Source organism: Aspergillus clavatus, genomic scaffold (genome assembly GCF_000002715.2).
Source record: "Aspergillus clavatus NRRL 1 1099423829750 genomic scaffold, whole genome shotgun sequence".
NCBI classification, from domain to species: Eukaryota; Fungi; Ascomycota; class Eurotiomycetes; order Eurotiales; family Aspergillaceae; genus Aspergillus; species Aspergillus clavatus.
This window is the reverse complement of record NW_001517110.1, coordinates 235,265-254,476: the sequence shown is the minus strand read 5'-3', so window position 1 is coordinate 254,476 and position 19,212 is coordinate 235,265. Positions and strand designations below refer to the sequence as shown.

The 19,212-nt window shown below is 49.9% G+C and overlaps 8 protein-coding genes across 8 annotated transcripts, besides 4 other annotated features; 5 read left to right on the top strand and 3 right to left on the bottom strand.

Moving 5' to 3' along the window:
• Window positions 1-270: 270 nt before the first annotated feature.
• ACLA_001230 (mitofusin complex protein UGO1) lies at window positions 271-1,844 on the top strand (the record flags this gene model as incomplete). Its single annotated transcript, XM_001276137.1, has 2 exons — window positions 271-660; window positions 723-1,844. 2 exons carry the CDS (start codon window positions 271-273, stop codon window positions 1,842-1,844), a joined length of 1,512 nt encoding a protein of 503 aa, XP_001276138.1.
• Window positions 1,845-2,653: 809 nt separating this feature from the next.
• On the bottom strand, window positions 2,654-4,135 carry hapX (bZIP transcription factor HapX; the record flags this gene model as incomplete). Its single annotated transcript, XM_001276136.1, has 1 exon — window positions 2,654-4,135. The coding sequence occupies one exon, from the start codon at window positions 4,133-4,135 to the stop codon at window positions 2,654-2,656; it is 1,482 nt and encodes a 493-aa protein (XP_001276137.1).
• A 68-nt stretch (window positions 4,136-4,203) lies between these two features.
• Window positions 4,204-4,245: a microsatellite.
• A 305-nt stretch (window positions 4,246-4,550) lies between these two features.
• Window positions 4,551-4,572: a microsatellite.
• Window positions 4,573-5,847: 1,275 nt separating this feature from the next.
• ACLA_001210 (zinc-dependent alcohol dehydrogenase) lies at window positions 5,848-7,444 on the bottom strand (the record flags this gene model as incomplete). The annotated part of the gene is made up of 5 exons (XM_001276135.1): window positions 5,848-6,126; window positions 6,189-6,766; window positions 6,835-7,062; window positions 7,122-7,217; window positions 7,279-7,444. 5 exons carry the CDS (start codon window positions 7,442-7,444, stop codon window positions 5,848-5,850), a joined length of 1,347 nt encoding a protein of 448 aa, XP_001276136.1.
• A 724-nt stretch (window positions 7,445-8,168) lies between these two features.
• Window positions 8,169-8,194: a microsatellite.
• Window positions 8,170-8,194: a microsatellite.
• Window positions 8,195-8,836: 642 nt separating this feature from the next.
• ACLA_001200 (glycoside hydrolase family 71 protein) lies at window positions 8,837-10,276 on the top strand (the record flags this gene model as incomplete). The annotated part of the gene is made up of 3 exons (XM_001276134.1): window positions 8,837-8,932; window positions 8,991-9,632; window positions 9,695-10,276. 3 exons carry the CDS (start codon window positions 8,837-8,839, stop codon window positions 10,274-10,276), a joined length of 1,320 nt encoding a protein of 439 aa, XP_001276135.1.
• A 507-nt stretch (window positions 10,277-10,783) lies between these two features.
• On the top strand, window positions 10,784-12,298 carry ACLA_001190 (M18 family aminopeptidase; the record flags this gene model as incomplete). Its single annotated transcript, XM_001276133.1, has 1 exon — window positions 10,784-12,298. The coding sequence occupies one exon, from the start codon at window positions 10,784-10,786 to the stop codon at window positions 12,296-12,298; it is 1,515 nt and encodes a 504-aa protein (XP_001276134.1).
• A 2,314-nt stretch (window positions 12,299-14,612) lies between these two features.
• Window positions 14,613-15,989, top strand: ACLA_001180 (rRNA-binding endoribonuclease; the record flags this gene model as incomplete). The annotated part of the gene is made up of 2 exons (XM_001276132.1): window positions 14,613-15,413; window positions 15,474-15,989. 2 exons carry the CDS (start codon window positions 14,613-14,615, stop codon window positions 15,987-15,989), a joined length of 1,317 nt encoding a protein of 438 aa, XP_001276133.1.
• Window positions 15,990-16,340: 351 nt separating this feature from the next.
• ACLA_001170 (H/ACA ribonucleoprotein complex subunit NOP10) lies at window positions 16,341-16,793 on the bottom strand (the record flags this gene model as incomplete). Its single annotated transcript, XM_001276131.1, has 5 exons — window positions 16,341-16,363; window positions 16,415-16,467; window positions 16,531-16,592; window positions 16,659-16,709; window positions 16,782-16,793. The coding sequence occupies 5 exons, from the start codon at window positions 16,791-16,793 to the stop codon at window positions 16,341-16,343; spliced, it is 201 nt and encodes a 66-aa protein (XP_001276132.1).
• A 763-nt stretch (window positions 16,794-17,556) lies between these two features.
• sen2 (tRNA splicing endonuclease subunit SEN2) lies at window positions 17,557-19,020 on the top strand (the record flags this gene model as incomplete). The annotated part of the gene is made up of 1 exon (XM_001276130.1): window positions 17,557-19,020. One exon carries the CDS (start codon window positions 17,557-17,559, stop codon window positions 19,018-19,020), a length of 1,464 nt encoding a protein of 487 aa, XP_001276131.1.
• Window positions 19,021-19,212: the final 192 nt, after the last annotated feature.

Sequence of the window (19,212 nt, the reverse complement as noted above, 5' to 3'; positions counted from 1 at the left end):
CAACAAGAGACTAGACTTAGCCTTTCGAGGAATCAGAGGGTCTCCCGAAGAAGGCAGTTTAAAAGCCCGTGGTCGAGAAGTTTACAGGGAGAAAAATCCCGAGCGAAAGGCGGGAAATTCGGACATAATCACAATACTCTTTCCAGCGATCGTCCATCGTCACACTTCGAAGCTTCATCGCCGAAAACCCGCCTCGCGATATCTCTTAGAATCAACCACCCTTCGGGAATTAATTGATTATATATCTTATCGAGTGCTACAGACACCATAATGACCGCTCCCCGGGAAGGGCTCAATCCTCTGCGCCCATACTACATCCCACCATCGTTTGGCCTTGACGCCTCCAACGCCTCGTCTCCTCCAGATATCGCCGCTCCGTCATCCGCGCAGGTATTTGGCAGCTCGGCTCGCGACTTGCTACCGGACTTGGATTACTCGGAGTACTTAGAGAGCTCTCCGTCGCTATCTGAATGGGTTCGAAATGCCTTGGATGCCGCGCTCCATCGTTACACGGGCGTCCTAGTAGCCCAACCATTTGATGTCGCCAAAACCATCCTTCAGGCGTATGTGGTGCCGGACTCGCAGGGTGAACAATGGGCCGCAGACGCCCCCGGAAGGTCCAGTCGAACGGACTCGTACAATGATGACGAGTATGATGAGGTATGGGGGGGGAACTCGGATCGTGTGGCGTACGGCGTTTGCTGACGGGCATCGTGTGATAGGAATCACAATCTTCGGACGATGAGAGCAGTTACTTCACGTCTGCGGCGCCTGGAACGGCCTCGCCGACATCTTCACGCTCGCGGAAGGCTCGACGCCATATCACAGACCGCAGCGGTTACATCGCATCTACGCCGGCGTCGCCCAAATATACCTTGGCGATGAAGAATCCCTCCTCGCTGATGGAGGTCCTCTCCCAACTCTGGTCCACCAGTGGCCCAACATCGCCATGGAAGGCGACCAATGCGACGTTTATCTACTCCCTACTTCTTCCCACCCTGAATACCTTCATTCGCAGTCTCCTGTCCGCCATCGTGGGCTTACCGGAAGAGGATATTGCGTCATCCATGACCGCCGACATTCTGACGTCGACTTCACCTTTCGCGACATTAGTGCTGTCGTTCATCTCCTCCTCGCTATCTGCACTGATTTTGTCGCCTATCGACACCGCGCGCACCTTCCTCATCCTCACGCCCGCCACCCACGGGCCGCGCTCGCTTCTCCGGGCTATTCGCCAGCTCCCCACCCCGAACTGCACGATCCCTTCACACTTGGTCCCCATTACCATCCTCCATTCGAGTCTTCCGAACCTCATCACCACTACCACACCTCTACTCCTCAAGTCCTATCTCTCCATCGATCCCATCCTGAACCCTTCCACGTGGAACCTATTCTCCTTCCTGGGATCAGGCCTGGAGCTTGCCGTGCGATTCCCGCTGGAGACAGTCCTGCGCCGCGCACAGATCTCCACATATACGTCCCCCAGCCTCCGGCAAAAGTATGCTGGCGGGTCTCGGTCCATCCCCCCCGTCACCAACGCGGACGAGGCACCGCAGGTCGAGACCATCGTCCCCGTGCCGCAGACATACCGTGGCGTGGTAGGAACGATGTGGGGCATCGTGTACGACGAGGGCGTCAGCGCGCCCTCTGAAGCCGAGCGCGCTCACAAAGTGCTCGGGAAGCCTCTGCCGCTCAAAAAGCGGCAGGGACAGGGCATCCAGGGCCTCTACCGCGGCTGGAGAGTCGGCATGTGGGGGATTGCTGGGATCTGGGGCGCCGGCCTGTTGGGCTCCATGGGGAGCGGAGGGGACGAGGGCGTGATGGTCGGCGGAGGCCGTTTCTAAGGGTTCGACCTAAGGTGAGGTTGAGGGGGACGTCGATGTTGCCGTTACCGTTGTCCTTTTCCCCTTCGTCCTTTGGTTTACTCTCTCTCTCGTTTCCTCCCTCTCTACTCATCTATCCGCATCTTAGAACGGCCCATACTCACTCCTCTCATTCTGTGATCAATTCCTCGCCCTGTAATATGTACACGTTTTCGGGAGTGGAATGGCGTTGAGCCTGGGGTTCGGCTCAGGTTGATTTTGTGTATGTATGGTTGTATGTAGATAATACCCACCACTCGACCGGGGGGCGATGTACGGAGTACTGTACTTTCTTCTGACTTCTACGAGAGATTTCCGTCGTTAAGATAAGGAAGAAAAGATGTGAAAATCAAAAACTCGTTTTCGGTTTCTCGAATCGTGGTCAACTTTTCTTTTTGCTCGTAGTGATCCAGCATCGTATGATTCTAAAGCATCAAACATAATATAATAAATCCCAAACGCCGTTCGTTTCACCGTCTAAATCGTCACATGTACGTTCACAATTCACATATATAGGCCCAGTCCATCGTTGAAACCAAGTTGAATCCCTTTGAAGAGACGAAACGAGGGCCTGGTCAAGTCCAAGCATCTCTAGCAACCATGTCACCTGGTCTGGGAACGAAAGGTTCTATATCTGGGAGGATAGAGAAGAGGAGAAGAAAGGGAAAAAAAAGTATTATACAAGTGGAACACGTCCTGGGGCACTTGTGGGTATCATTAAAAAAAAAAGAAAAGAAACGAAGATCAAGAAGAACGAAAGAATGTTGGTGGGCTTGCAGGGATGCTGGGCTTCATTTGTCGGCGAACCTCCGATCAAAGTACCGCAACACGCCCATCACGCTCGCAGCCTCGACTTCCATGGCAGCCCGGGGGGTTCCTCGGTCCGATAGGGGAATATCCCGGGGGTTGGGCAAGGTGTGCAGTTTCGGTAGCCAGTTGGAGATATCGTCCGTGGCCCGCGTGAAGCTTGGGTGCCGCGATAGGGTTGTGAAGGCATCGGCACAGGACAGCGTCAATGACGGGGTCGTCGAGGGACCCGGTATCGAGTTGGCGTTGCCAGTGGACCCGCTTCGTGAAGGGTTGGAGCTTCGCGACTGACAACAACCGCCGCCGGCGCCTTTACCGCCGCAGCATCCCGAAGGCGTCCCACTGGCCGATCGGGAGGCGGCAAGAGTTTTGCAGAACAGGGTGCTGCGAGGGTCAGCCAGGCACTGTGCGCACGTTCCGGGTCCGTTGGCGCAAGGGTTTGTGGCCTGGCTGAGGGACGGTAGCGTCATCTCCGAGCGCACATCGCCATCTGAGGGAGGCGGTGTGAATTGAGACATGTTCTGAATGGGAGCGAGTCGGTTGTTCTCAAATGTGTTTCTCCTCTCATTCTCCTCCTGCTGGGCGGCCATCTCGGCACAAATACACGGTGTCCCATCCTGACAGAACCCGCAGGGGTCAACGGCTGGGGACGAGACAGACGTTGGCGAGTGGTCTTGCGGCTTCATCGTGGCAAATCGAGCGGTAAAATCAATTTCCATCTCCTCCGGATCCGGCTTGATCTCCGGCTCCAAGCGGCCCGGCTTCGTACTTCCGGGTCGCCGTGACTCTTCTTGAGCTAGCACGCCTGGCATGGCAAAAGCATCTTCAATACACTGGCAGTGGCTTGTGGAGCAGTCATTGCAGCCCAGAGGCACTTCCTCTCGGTTGTCCGAGTGATGGCCGTCGTCGTGGGAGGCATTGTTCGCAGGCACACCATCATTTTCTGGACGGCTGGACGTGGCCCGTGGGAAGGGTACTGCATCCGAGCTGGCAGCGTTTTTGTCCGACAACGACAACCGGAATTCCTTCACGAGAGCTTCTTTGGCGCTGCGTTCCACCGACACCTCCTTCTCCAGAGTATGACACCGGTCGCGCCACCAGGTCATCTCCGAGCGACACTGCTCGACCTCGCAAGACAGGTTGCCGATCTGCTCTTTGAAAGCAGCGATGTGGATGTCATGCTCATCTTCAATTTTCTTGATCTGGTCCTCGAGTTCGTTCACGCGGGCGGCTCTGCGTTCTCTGAAAGCCCGTTGAGCGGCTCTGTTCTGCGCCTTTCGCTTTGTCGGAGGCGTATCTGTCGCAGGCTTCCTGCCTGGCTTCGGACGGGGTGGAATTACCCATTCTTTGGTGGTGATGGACCCGGGAGTGCCCGGACCTGGAGAGGGCGAAACGGCTGGCTTGGCGGCTAATGCGGGTGCCAGAGACGCAGGTGCAGGTGTAGGGGCCATTGAGGGAGCTGACATTGTTAATGGATGGAATTCCTGTTAGAGCATCCAAGGAGGAATCTGAAGAGAGATTGACATTAGTGGGATTTATTTTTTATTTTTATTTTTTTTCTTTTTCTTTTTCTTTTCCTGAAAGGGAAATGGATGATGATGAGTGGATGGAGGTGAGTGGGATTAGTTGAGGGGGGGGAAATAGTGAGGCGGAGAGATTAGGGAAGAAGGAAGACGGACCAGGTGGTGTCACTAATGGAATCGCTTCGGGAGAGCGGAAGTGCGCCCATTCGAGTCGGAGAAAGTGGGAAAGCGACGATAGATGGCTTATTTTTGCAGAAGATTACTTTTGGTTGGATGGAGTAGAGGAATATGAAAGGAATAATAAAATCCAAAATCCAATTTGGAAGAAGGAAATCGTACTCCGTAAAGGGTCAGTGAGGCAGCAGCAGCAGCAGCAGCAGGAGAGAAGAACAAGAGAAGAAGACACAGAAGAAGGAAAAACAGCTGAATAAGAGCGTCGGATCAGATTAGATTATCGTGGGCGTCTTCCCGATTTCGGCGAGTCGGAGATGAAATCATTCCCTGTTCACTCATTCCAGCCATGACCAGTTCTACGGTGGGAAACAGGCTGAAGTGTATTTTTATTATTATTATGGAGAAGAGGGTTCCGGAATTTTTATCAATCAGTCGGGGGGTGCTGGACAGCTGGAGGCATTTTAGTTTACTAGTTACTTAGTTCTAGGGTACAAGAGAAAACTCCACCCAAACTTGAGACAGTGAGCCCTACATCGTAGATTGATAAGTGCGCCACATATCCGAATATCTTCTCGTCGGCAGAGTCATCCTCCTCGGTCTCCTCCGCTCAGATCATTAATATCTACATGATAGCTCAAGTATATCTATCTACCAACGAGGATGAAGGATACACTCTCAAACTGCCTCTCCTCTTGACCAGTTCTCTAACCTCGGGATTGCCTTTCCCTCAAGAACATGCCGCGTATTGCTCCATCAGAACCACTCAGCACCAGTCTTCAAGACTCCAAGACTCCAAGACCCTCAAAACCGCTCACCGATTGGAAATGGAAACCCTGAGCCAGCCAATGGCAATCCACCCGGTCCGCAGCAGAGGAAAACAATGAAGAATTCGACTCGGCAGCTGATTCGTCCCTCCATCGTCTAATCTTATCTGATCACGCTTTACCCTTTGGGGTCATCAGCATTTGGTTCAGAGAGCTACTACCATCCATACTACCATCTTACTACCAGTGTATATCAATACTTGTAGTACCATTAGTTCATAGATAGATGGTAGAGAATATTACGAGAAATTTTTTGTTTTTTTTTTTTTCTTGTGAACCTCTACTTCAGATGGATACTCATCTTAGTTGGCCTTGTCGGTGGTTCTCATGGCGTGGGTCCCCCGAGTACATCCTCTGCTGTGACTCAATTGCTTCGACTCACAGTGCCGATCAACGGCGGTAGAATAGCGAAACCCGGTCCGGTCTGTTTGATTGCAATAGGTAAGGATCAAGATGGAGAGAGAGAGTGCGAGGGGCCACTACTTTGGTTCAATTGGAACTTGATTTACATGGATCATCAAGTTAGTATTAAAACAAGGAACAAATAACAAAATAACTCCTCTGATAGTACAATAGGGATCATCTCGTCAATCTCGGAACCCTATCATCATTTTGCCTTCTCCAAAATCGGTCTCCCAGTCAAGGGAAAGACCTTGCTCATAATTCTGTCAAACACGGGGATCCTGGCGCTGGGGACGCCGAGAATCTGGTTTGTACAAAGACCTTTTGCATGCCCTTTTCGCGCTTGTCAAACAATGCATATACCTCCTCCATATCTTCCAATCGTACGCGGTGCGTGACCATGTCCAAGGGATCAATCTCGCCACGCTGAATCAGTTCCAAGAGATGCTTCCAATACTTGTGCACGGGAGCCTGCCCATTGCCAATGAATCGGACACCCGTCTGCATGAGGGCACCAATGTTGAAGTGGTTTGTCTGCCGTTCCTAGTTAGCTTCAAACAGTTGATCGCACAGTATATCAAAACAAGTCCACTTACAAAGCCAGCATAAATACCAGTGACGCCGACCCGCCCAAAGGGGCGAACCGACGTGATCATCTCGTTCAACAGCTCTGATGTGTCCGTCTCCATTCCCAGAAGAGTTTCGAAGTAGTGCAGCCATCCCTTGGCATATTCGCCAGCAGCACATTCTAGAGCCACATCCGGTCCACCATGCACCATTTTCTTCAACTGTGAGGTCACCGACTCTCCGCGCGGCAGCCTGGTAAAGTCCAACGTCTCTACCTTGGGGATCTTAGACTTGACAAAATCAAGTCTCCAGGCTCCTTCTCCGCCGTCAATCAAGATCACTCGGCTGGCTCCCTGGTCGAAGCTAAACTTGACACACATCTGGCCGATTGGGCCGGCGCCCCAAATGGCAACGACATCCCCTTCCTGCACGCCCGTGTCGACAACACAGTGGTACGACGTAGCAATAACATCCGAGAGATAAAGTCCCTTTTCATCTGGGACATCGGGAGGAAGCTGCAACAGATTGACATCTCCTCCAGGAACACGAACATACTCCGCCTGCCCTCCCGCAAAGCCAGAAGTGAAATGGCTGTATCCAAAGATCCCTATATTAGGCGAAAGTTTCGTTAGCGATGCTCGCACAGGATTCCACACCGGACAAGGTCACACTAACCGGCTGTCCGTTTTCCGTAGAGGGCATTGGCAAGGGTACTCGAATTTGTCCGCTCACAAGCGGAAGTCAATCCCTTCTTGCAGTTCATGCAATCTCCACAAGCAATTGGGAAGGAAGCGACAACACGGTCGCCGACTTTAACATTCTTGACACCCGGTCCCACACTGTCCACTACACCACAGAACTCATGTCCGAGGACATCGCCCTTTTCTACCTCAGGAATAACACCTACAGGTATGTTAATCATAGTGTCCTTGAAGGATAAATGCCGAGATGCTAACACATACCATGATAGAGATGCAGGTCACTTCCACAGATCGTGCTACCTGTGACTTGCACAATTACATCACCCTCATCGATAACTCTCGGCTTCGGCATCTCAACTGTTGGTTATACCGATGTCAGTGGTCTTGTCTTCGAGGTAAAATGCCCTTAAATACTGACCAACTTCGACACTGTTCTTCCCCTGCCAGGTCGTTGCCTTGATTCTGGTATCTGTTTCCTCGCCGTAGTCCTTCTTCGCATAATTACTCACGTCCGTGGTGAATACTGCAGTATCATCATGCCCAACCACCTTCTCCACGGCAGCGGCAGCTCGAGAGACGGCCATCTCGAGATTGTTTTAATCTGGTTAGGAACAAAGTTGATTTCTTAAAGAAGTTGTTCAAAATCCACAGAATTCAGAGGAGCTTCAAAGCGCCTTTAGCAAAGATGCGTTCATTGCTTGTTCCTTTATATAGACTGCTTCCAACACTGACATCACCCCTTCGTCACGCGGCAGTCTGGGGCGAACCAGAATTTCTTTTGTCTGGATTCATTCTGTGGTGAGTTCGAGCGTTTATCAAGTAGCATATAATGGTCAGTCATTGTTGCAGCCATGACTGTCAAGGTCGTCGCACCCATCTCCTCTTCCTCAACTGCCGGTGATACTCAAGATGGTGATGGATGAAAGAGTCACGTTAGCTGCCAAGTCACGAGACTCTGTTGGCCATCTCTCCCACATACCAGCAGTCATTGAGATAGCTTAGGATCAATCACATTACTCACCTTCTTCGAGAACATTTGAGAGATCCTTCAGGGTAAAATACTCTCCCGACTCGTTGAATAGTGTTGCCTAGGAGAAGCTATGGCGACCGTATCAATTTTCCTCGGCCATTTCTCTTGGCCTCATCTACCAAGCTACCACTAGAAGTGATGGAAAACCCAGACAGAAATTCTCATATTTATCTCAAGGAATCACATCTCTGCAAGTTCGGATTCAAGTTATGTTCTTATGTGACCGGAAGGCGTAGGCTCGGATGCCATTGCGACGGACTAGTCTATGCAATAACAAGCTCTCTCTCTCTCTCTCTCTCTCTCTTTTTTGACAATCTTTCTCAAGGACACCGTGCAGCGCCAGGAGCATCTCTACTGAAGTGACAGCCCAATTCTTCTTCTTTGTGGTTGTTTTGCCCAATTTTTCATCCTCAAATTCCGATCATCGCGTGGTTTTCCACGCGCAATCTTCATAATGGGTTGCTTTGATTGTCTTTGGGGGCCCGGGCATACCAAAGAGGAGCCTGGACAATGCAACCCATATCCTGTTCCTGGTAGGTTGGTTTGACTTCATACATTCCTCCTCTCCCTGTCATGCTTGATAAGAGACAAAATGTTTTGTCCTGCACATGCCTTGCCTATAATGGCATTGTTTTTATCCTTCATAAACAGTAGATGCATGGAGGTGCCATTGCGTCTCGCGTGCCCCCAGAGAAAAGGGCCATCTTCGGCAACAGTGAATACTCTATCCATTGATTATTCGCTCTGTTTACTATTCATACACTTTTGATCTTGGTCGCAGGAACGATCTTCTCGTGTCTTTTAGATATCATGTTTAACGTTGCTTGGTTCATCAACCAGTGATTCTGCATTGACATTACTTCACAGCTCTCCTTCTTTGCCTTGATTCCAAACTTATTGTATCTACTCTTGTTCTATTCCTGATGACTCTCTTGTGCTCTCCATGATGATTTTCTGGTATCTGCTTCTTACACTGCTTGCAGTGCCTCCAACGATATCCCAGCACCATCCAGGGGATCAGACAGTCTTTGCCCACTTTATCGTAAGTCCTGGTGCTTCACGTCGAGGTTTGGAGGTCGAGCAGGCTAACGAGAGCTTAGGTGGGAAACGCGGCCGCCATGACACCTGAACAGTGGGAGTGTGATATCATTGAGGCGCAGAAGGCTCACATTGACGGCTTTGCCATGAACATTGGTCCTCAGGATGACTATACCGATCGAGTTCTCCACATGGCGTATGATGTAGCTGAAAGAATTGGCAATTTCTCCATGTTTCTTTCTTTTGACTATGGATCTGCTGGGCCCTGGCCTATTGATCGGGTCATTGACCTGATCAATACTTACAAGAACCGGCCCGCGCAATTCATATACCAGAACAAGCCGATGGTGTCCACATTTGAGGGTGCTGATAGTGCAGAAGATTGGCGAACCATCAAAGCAGCAACCGGATGTATGTTCATTCCCAATTGGACGAGCCTGGGGCCCGCGGGGATGTCGAGCGTCTGGGATATCATTGACGGTGCCTTCAGCTGGGATGCCTGGCCCATTGGAGCCCAGGATAAGGATACCGGTAGTGACGAAGAGTGGAAAAGAGCTTTGGCTGGAAAGCCGTATATGATGCCTGTGGCCCCTTGGTTCTACACCAACCTCCCTCAATGGGAGAAAAACTGGCTCTGGCGTGGTGATGATCTCTGGCACTACCGCTGGCGGCAAGTCATGGATGTCCAGCCGACTTTTATCCAGGTACCTTCTGACGCTCCATTGCCAATCAATGACTAGGGCTAATGATCTATTTTTCTGGCCAGATCCTCACTTGGAATGACTACGGGGAAGCACATTACATCGGCCCAATCTACAAATCTGGAGTCCCTGATGGCGCTATGCATTATGTTTCTGGTCATCCTCATGATGCCTGGCGAGCTCTTTTACCTCACTATATCGATGCTTACAGGCGGAAGCAGCCCAGACATTTCCCCATGAGCAACCCCAGATATCCCATGTCATATGGTGATAAGCTCGTTTACTGGTACCGTTTGAACCCCAGCAGTGCTGGCAACACTGGTGGAACCACTGGCAACAACCCTGGCATGGGTCAGCCTGAATTGCCTCCTGGAGAGGTCTCTCAAGATCGTGTTTTCGTGAGCGCGATGGTCCCGGAACCAAGCGACGTTTACATTCACATCGGCTCAAATCCGCCTACCAGACTTTGGGCGCAATTTCCCGGGATCAATCATTTTTCTGTACCTTTCAATGGACATACTGGTCCTGTGAAGATTGCCATTGTGCGAAATCAGCAGGCAGTGAAGTTGGTTGATGGGCCGCCCATCACTGACCAGTGTGCAGCTGGCATGGTGGATTGGAACGCTTTTGTAGGATCGAGCGAGTAGCTGGTCGATAAGGCGATGTACATAAGTCCTAGGGGCTATGAATTATGAATGTGACATATTTGTTTCATCTGGTGAGGTGTGATGTTTGTTCTACTTCAATTTGTGTGTGTGTGTTTGTGTATACATATATAATGGAGATGGCATCCACCCCGCCGAGGCCCCAGTACTATATCTTCCTATCCAGGTCAGCAACAAAGTTCAGGTTTCAACTCGAAAGATAATAGATGTCATTATTTCGTTCTTTAGGCGAAAATCCAGTAGAGTAGACTGAAATTGTCAGCATCATTCCTTGAATTCCCAGGCACCAGACTTATCAGCTGACCAGCCTGAGTCAACGATAAGCCGAGCTTCTCCAACTCTCCTCATCTTCCCCTCTCGGCTTGATTCCTCTTCTCTTCATCTCTCAATCACAGTTTACCAATTATAAATCATATTATCTCACTTATAGACACTTCCTGCAGCTTCAGTATGACAAAGAAGGGTATTGTCGATCTCCGTGACTCGAACATGGCTTATCGCCTGTCTGGTCAGTTCCCCGAGCCAACACCATCGTACCCCTCGAGCACAGCATCCCGTCCAGCGGAACAGAGCAAGCCGGCTGCATTCTCTCCTGAAGATTACGCACAGCCCTACTGCAACTTTATGACCGCATATCCCACCATCTTCCACGCCGTCGACGGGTTCACAAAGGAGCTCGAAAGCAAGGGATACAAGCATCTTCCAGAGCGTGAGGCCTGGACCTCGAAGCTACAACGGGGTGGGAAATACTACGTAACGCGCAATGGCAGCGCATTCATTGCATTCTCCATCGGGAAGGAGTATGAGAGCGGGAATGGGTTGGCTATTGTGGCAGGCCACATCGACGCCCTCACCGCCAAGTTGAAGCCTGTTTCGAAGCTTCCCAACAAAGCGGGCTTTGTCCAGCTTGGTGTGGCGCCGTATGCGGGCGCCCTGAACGAAACCTGGTGGGATCGTGATCTATCCATTGGTGGTCGTGTTCTTGTCAAAGACCGCGATAGTGGGAAGGTCGAGTCCAAGCTGGTCAAGTTGGATTGGCCGATTGCTCGGATCCCCACACTGGCTCCCCATTTCGGTGCCCCCTCTCAGGGTCCTTTTAACAAAGAGACCCAGATGGTGCCCATTGTTGGCATCGATAACTCAGATCTGTTCCAGCACCAGGTGTCGGCTTCGGCAAGCTCGGACAATGGCATCAAGCCGGGTTCATTCGCGGCTACTCAACCGGAGCGACTGGTCAAGATTATTGCGAAAGAGCTCGGAATTACAGATTACGACACAATTCTGAATTGGGAACTGGAGCTGTATGACAGCCAGCCGGCGCGTCTGGGTGGCTTGGAAAAGGACCTGATCTTTGCGGGTCGCGTCGACGACAAGCTCTGCTGCTACGCGGCCCAGCAGGCACTTCTCGCCTCCCCAGACAGCACATCACCCGCCTCGATCAAGATGGTCGGCATGTTCGACGACGAAGAGATCGGCAGCTTGCTGCGACAAGGCGCCCGGTCCAACTTCATGAGCAGTGTCATCGAACGCATTACTGAGGCCTTCGCCTCGTCCAACTACGGACCCAACCTGCTCTCGCAAACAGTGGCCAACAGCTTTTTTGTCTCGTCGGACGTCATCCACGCCGTCAACCCCAATTTCCTCAATGTTTATCTCGAGAACCACGCCCCGCGCCTGAACGTCGGCGTGGCCGTTTCCGCCGACTCGAACGGCCACATGACTACCGACAGCGTCAGCTACGGCTTCATCAAGCGCGTCGCTGACCGCTGCGATGCCAAACTGCAGGTCTTCCAGATCCGCAACGACTCGCGCAGCGGCGGAACCATCGGGCCCATGACCAGTGCGCGCATCGGTATGCGGGCCATCGACGTGGGCATCCCGCAGCTGAGTATGCACAGCATCCGCGCAACCACGGGCAGCTTGGATCCCGGTCTGGGTGTCAAGCTTTTCAAGGGCTTCTTTGACTACTTTGAAGAGGTTGATAAGGAGTTTGCTGATTTTTAGATGGTTGGATGTGTGTTTCATATCTATAGTGCATATAGATTTCTGTAGACCTCGATTGGTTTTGCTGACGGGCTGATTATACAAGCTGGATGAATGATGTTGTTTTTGAGAATTCATGGACCTGCTTTCTTTATCGTTGCTTGTTTTCCCTCTCGGTACAGATACCATGGTTAATCCACGATTGGCAATATATGAAATGAAAGAGATACCACAATACTGTGTCAAAGTCCAACCAAGCACTCATACTCCAAACCATTGCATATCCACCTGATGCTTCACAAATGGTCTCTCAAGAGAAAGTATTCACACCCTCACGGGGCTCAGCTATGATCATCTGCTGTTTAGGGACATCTTTCCTTGGAATCTTCTTTTCTTTGCCTGTGCTGTTATCTCCCAGACCCGAGAAAAGAACTCGCTCCGTCTCGCTGGTACACGCGCCGTACTCGACGTCGTCTCCACGCGTGATTGTCGTCGACAAAACCCCGATTCCGGTCCCGTGTCTCGGAGCATGGCTACGTGATAACGGACGGGGACCAATAATGCGGACTGCACTCGCTGAGAGTTGACAGTAAATGAGGCATGATGCGTAAGACTAGAGGGTGGAGAGTAGATAGATAAGCGCAGATGATGTCGAAGGGTTCCCAGAACTCTCCCCAAGTTGTATTGGACCCTCGGACGATCTTTCATACCACAAGGTTTGTCCGAGCGTTCAAGCTTCTGTCTGTATGTCCTGAACCGGTCTGGCAAGAACAAGGGAAGAGAACAAATATCCTGAGCAACAAAAGCAAGGAGGCCATAGATAGCGCGAAAAGGCAAGTTATCGAAGCTTTGTACAGGGTCAATTAGACAGCTAAGTAGAGACGTAGAGTTGCTGGACCCGGAACCCCATACAGATGAGAACAGGACATGCCCTGACTTAGTTGAACCTCGACATGAAAAATGATCAGATCCCCGAAGAAAATGAGAGAGATAACCCATTCAATTATAGCGACTAGGCTCTTGTCTTCTGGAAGGTAAGTTTGTATTTGGATGCAAGCTTCATGGATAGCACCTGGTGTTGCACCCACCCAAGAGTGTACCTTGCAGGATAACAGTGGAAAATGTTGTAAAGCTCAGACTCACTGGAGGGTGAACTTTACAATCTCCACTGGCGATTCATGTACCTTCTATAAATACCTAATCATTTGACACAATGATGGGCTCCGATGGCCTTACTTTTTGTCACTGACTGTTAGTGCCCAGTGATGACCGCGACGCCATAAAAGCAGACAAGAAGGGGCATACTTCGAGTGATGCATGTATATAGCTGCGCAAAGCCGAAGCATGTTCAACCACTTTGAGGTATGCGAGACGTAGTATGTGAGAGACAGTGGCGCATTGGTTTTATCTTGCAAGGTCTTTCGATATCTTGTTCACATAACGGTTTTTAGACCGACTGCCTGACGCTTCGAGGCTCCAAAGAGACAGGTAATATCAGTATAGTATCTCAGTAACCTTGTTTAGCCTTGATCACACCAGCCTTCTGGTGCACAAAGCTCTAATATGGTGCCAGTGTGTCAGACCTAGCCTGGTGATAGGTCAAGAGTTGTTGAAAAAGTTCTACACTGAGAGTTATGAAATATACTGAACTTGATGATCCTAACGGTCGAATGACGCCTCATCTGATCCATCATACTGGACAATTGCCATATCACTCACCATTAAACAGGTGAGACGTGAGAATTTGACGAAGTCTATGCGTTCTTCCAGGTCAGAGGCAGCTTTGAGTGATGACTTCAATAGCATGTGAAATAATGAGCATGGAGTATTGCTAATAGCAAGGATGCCATGTTCAGTATGAAGATTCGAGATTTCTTCCATCAGGTATAGCGATCGTTCGAAAATGAACGTTCAGATGTAGCTGGTGGCATGTTATCTGAAGCCATCTTTATATGGAAAGGGACAACCAAACATAGACAATTGGAAGGCTCTAGTTAATATTCATGCTAGTAGAAAAGGCAAGATCAATGGATTCTTTAGTACATCTTGATCTGTCGGGCTTTTTTTTGGTTTGAGAGATAGGTAGGGGAGAGATGTTGGATATTGCTAATGCATCTCATACTAAATCGTATGCTTTGTCGTTGACCAGTTGGCCGGCCGATAAGGCGACGCTAAGATAAGGATAACGCACAGACCAGCCAAAAATTCCAGCAACACCACCAGTGGCCCTGGGATCCTTCTTCTTACCTTTCAATTTCTTATTCTGTCGGTGCATATTGCAGTCTTCTCTTCCTATCATTTTTTGGAAGAGCCTGCTGTCGCCTTGCTTTTCAAAATGACAGATTCGACGAGTCCGACCAAACCGGTCCACACGATTATTCTCGATGCTGGTCCCATTCTGAAGAATACCCCGCCTCTGTCCACACTGCTTGCGCAATGCGAAGAACTCCTTATCACTCCATCTGTCGTCCGCGAAATCCGTGACCCCGATGCGCGCATGCGAGTCGAGACGCTGTATTTGCCATTCTTGAAGCAGCGGACACCGTCACCAAAGAGTGTTAGTGTACTCAGCGAATTCGCACGGAAAACCGGCGACAGGGCTGTGCTCAGTAAGACTGATCTTGAGGTCCTTGCGCTTGCATATGAAGTAGAGTGCGAGAGGAACGGTGGTGATTGGAGATTGAGAAGTGTTCCCGGTCAGAAACAGGTGAACGGCAAACCTCCAGTGAAGGAGGAGAAGAAAGAGGAACAGCCTGAGCAGGCGGAAGCGGAGACGGGAGAGACAACCGATACAGCAAACGCAGTAGATGAAGCAGAAGTTGATGCTGTCGCAGAGGATTTGAGCAAAACAACACTCGAGACTGATGACAAGGAGGTTAACGAGGAAACACCATTGGCAGACTCCGCAGAAACTGCAGAAGCCGACGACAAAATCGGAGACAAGGCAGAAGGCGAGGCGGAAGATAGCGTTGATGCGGATCTTCAGGATGATGATGAGGATGGCTCCGACTCCGACTGTGGCTGGATCACACCCTCCAATCTCAAGAAGCGACAGGCCCAGGACGAATCAATCTCTGCGGCTGCAGCACCCGAACCGAAGATCATGCAGGTTGCAACCATGACCACTGATTTTGCGGTATGTTGGAAATAGATAAACGACCATGGAGGCTGAGACTTATACTGATTCACTATACAGTGCCAAAACGTTCTGTTGCAAATGAACCTCAACTTGTTGTCTACAACCACCCTCCAGAGAATTCGTCATCTTAAGTCCTTTATCAAACGCTGTCACGCTTGTTTCTTCACGACCAAAGATATGACCAAACAGTTCTGCCCTCGCTGCGGTAGAGATACTCTCACTCGTGTCTCTTGCAGTACCGATGCGAACGGTCAGTTCAAGATGCATCTCAAGAAGAACATGCAATGGAACAACCGAGGCAACCGATTCAGCGTTCCAAAGCCCATGCACGGAAGTGCTAGCGGAAAATGGAAAGGCGGTGGCGGCAAGGATGGATGGGGTACCGAGCTCATCTTTGCTGAAGACCAGAAGGAATATGTCAGAGCCTCAACCGAAGAGAGTAGAAGACTCCGCAGGGAACGAGATCTGATGGATGAAGACTACCTGCCGGGAATTCTGACGGGTGAACGAAGCAAGCACGGCGGTAGACCCAAGGTTGGAGCTGGCAGGAATGTGAACTCAAGACGGCGGTAAAGGTACATACTTTTGCATTTGTGGATATTTACAGTTGATTGAAAATTTTCACGAATTTCTTTTGTTTATCTGCTGGCTATCATCCCATTTGCATCAACGCAGAGAGTTGCTTCAACATGTGTATAGAGCTTATAGCATATCTATGACGGAATTGGACATGGGTTACGCTGTGTCAGAGCAAAGTTGGCATGTATTGTGCAAAGCACAATTAATCCTCCAGATGAATATTCTCTATCCGCCAAATAAACGAAATTCTCCGTCCTCAAAGATCGCACAATAACACCATTCGCCTATAAATGATTTGGAAACCCCTTTGTAGATCAATTCAGTTTATTTTCGTTCGCAACCTCCTCACAGAGCCGCGCTGGTCTTCTCTATTGAATGGGTCAGTCTCTGGGGCTGGAGCCTTGAGAAATGGAACATACCGGGCTGCTGGGTTAGCAGGAGGCCATATCTCCGCTTGAGGGTGACACGGTGTCTAAATCGTTAAAGTTCAGCAATTGTTTCGAGCGCATTTCCAGTTTCCAATTCGCAAACCCACCTGGAGTACTTGTCATCTGGCGAGAAGCGAGCGGGGTGGGCAGACTTGGTGACTTCGCCGCTCTATCATTCGAGTATTGTCAGCGTCGTGGAAATTCGCGATGCGCTCAAGGATGCATAGATACTTACCAGGACCTTCTTGAGGGTATAGACCCGCTTGCCATCCTTATCGAGAACGTACTGTTAACGAACATTAGATGAGAGACTGCTCGGTGCTGTGCGTTAAGAACTGCAATGATGTCTAAAACATACCATAAGATGCATCCTGGAAACACGGCAATCAGTACCTTCGAACAACACGGCACTGCGCTGTCAGAAAAAGAAGTAAACTTACTTGGCGGTTGGTCTTTGGACAAGAATCAAGGCAGGTAATGAGTATATGCGATGTTATCCAACAAGCAACTGTCGATGTCCCTCGTGACAATTCAAATCGATAAAGTGGAGGAATTTTTTTCGGCGGAGATGTCGGAGCTCAGACCAATAAGGGCTCGCTTAGTCATTGGTTGTACCACTTTATAAACGCCGCTCCGAAATTTTTCTCGTTCTTTTTTTCTCAACTCCAAACTCATTGACGCTCAATAACATCTGGGAATGGTTATGATGATCGCATTCAATCAGGTTCCAACATGATGTTGCTGGAATACTTGAGGTAATAGCAGATTGTCTTACAACACTTCCTTACAGAAGCTTCATTCACACTCCCATTCCTCTCAAGGATTGGGTGCCCAGAAAGAGACATTTTTCTGGTAAGCACCAAGAGCCTCGCTCGACATATAGAGGTGTAATCTTCTGTTCTCTCCGGTGATGACACCTTTACACAAGCTTAGGCAATGGCAACCTTGATTTCTAGCTGTTGTCAGTGATTGCTTTGTTTTGACTACAACGGTATCTGAGGAGAAGAACATGATTAAACCTGTTGTGTTGAGAAGGGGATATCTTGCGATGGGGAGCGCCGAGCTGACTCTTCGCTCTGTAGATAGCCTCATATGTGGAAATAGTGTAATTGAATCAAAATATTCTGTTAATGATGGCTTCTTCGCCTACACCAATTCTAAGTTCACCTCATGAGCTCGTTGGTACCCCCACCAAATCCGAGCCGAACAACAATAATGCACGCCCGGCACGTCGTCCCCGGCCTCAACGGCCTAATTACAAGCACATCCATCGCTTTCCTCTTCCCTTAACCGTCCACCCTCTTCCTCCTCTCATTCCTCATAATCCCTTGTCGATTATCAGCGTGGTGTTGTCGTACTTGACGTACTTCATCACCCCCCCTCAACAAGAGATCTATGCCGCATACTTTGATTCGGCGACCTCATCCATCCATGTCACCGATGAAAAGGCAATCCGAGCTCTGTGGGAGATGGGATTTTTCGGCAAGGGTACTTTGAGTCGAAGTCAACCCAGTTGGCTGGAACGGGAGAAGAAACGAAGAGGGTTACTTGGAGGTCAGACCAATGAGGAACTCACTCGCCAGCGCAGAACCGAGCGACGTGAGCTGAAACTGGAGAGAGCAAGGATGGAAAAGGTAGCTATTGAGCAAAGACTGAAAGCCGAAGCTGCGGCACGTGAGAGTGGTACTACCCCCGCTGATCAAACCTCAGCGGTGCTACCTACGGATAGTCTTGCCAATGGTGCAGCCGTCACCCTAGAGAAGTTCTCTCTCAGGAAGGCTAGAGAAGCCAAACTACTTGAGTCGCAGCGATCGAAGGGGAAGGAGGATGGTGAACAATCCATCTCGTCTCCTGCGAAGGAACCCGCCGGCAAAACAGTCCGCTTTTCTTCGATCGTCCACGAAAAGGAATTTTCATCGGATTCGGTAATTGTTCGTCTGCCTGAGCCAGCTCAAGTTGATGACAGCGTGGAAGCTAAACAGGTAGACTCTACACTTAAAAACGAGGAGCATTTACAGCTATCGAACGAGGAGGCTTTCTTCCTTGCTTATGCGCTTGGTGTACTCCACGTTTTCGATGATGGGCACAAAGCTGTCGTTCCTCCTACCGCGCTACTCCCGCTATTCTGTCACACCTCATACTATCCGTCCCGCAGTTCGTCAATGATTCTGCAACCAGACGATCCTTTTCTCGTCTCCTATGTCGTTTACCATCACTTCCGATCCCTTGGATGGGTTGTGCGCTCCGGGGTGAAATTCGGAGTCGATTATCTTTTGTACAACCGCGGTCCTGTGTTCTCACACGCCGAATTTGCGGTTGTGGTTATCCCAGCATATGAACATACATACTGGTCCGAAACACTAGAACGGAGGGCTTATTGTGAAAGCAAACAGGCTCGTAGCTGGTGGTGGCTACATTGTGTCAATCGAGTCCAGGCACAAGTGAAGAAGAGCTTGGTGGTATGCTACGTGGAGGTTCCTTCACCAGCATCTCACGAGTTAGAGCAAGATTCTGAGGATATCGGCGCTCTTCTTTCTCGGTATAAAGTACGAGAAATGCTCCTCAGAAGATGGGTTCCCAACCGCACGCGGGACTGATCTCTTCCCTCGGTTCTCTGTCTATGTAACATCTGAATCAAATCAATACTTCTCAAGACATCAATCATCTGCGATGTTACCTAGTGTAACAGTAACCAATCGCCATGCTCTCGTAACCCTATTACATCAGAAAGCTATATGATTACTTAAAGAATCGATATACTCTGACTGCTCCTAATCCATTTCCCATTT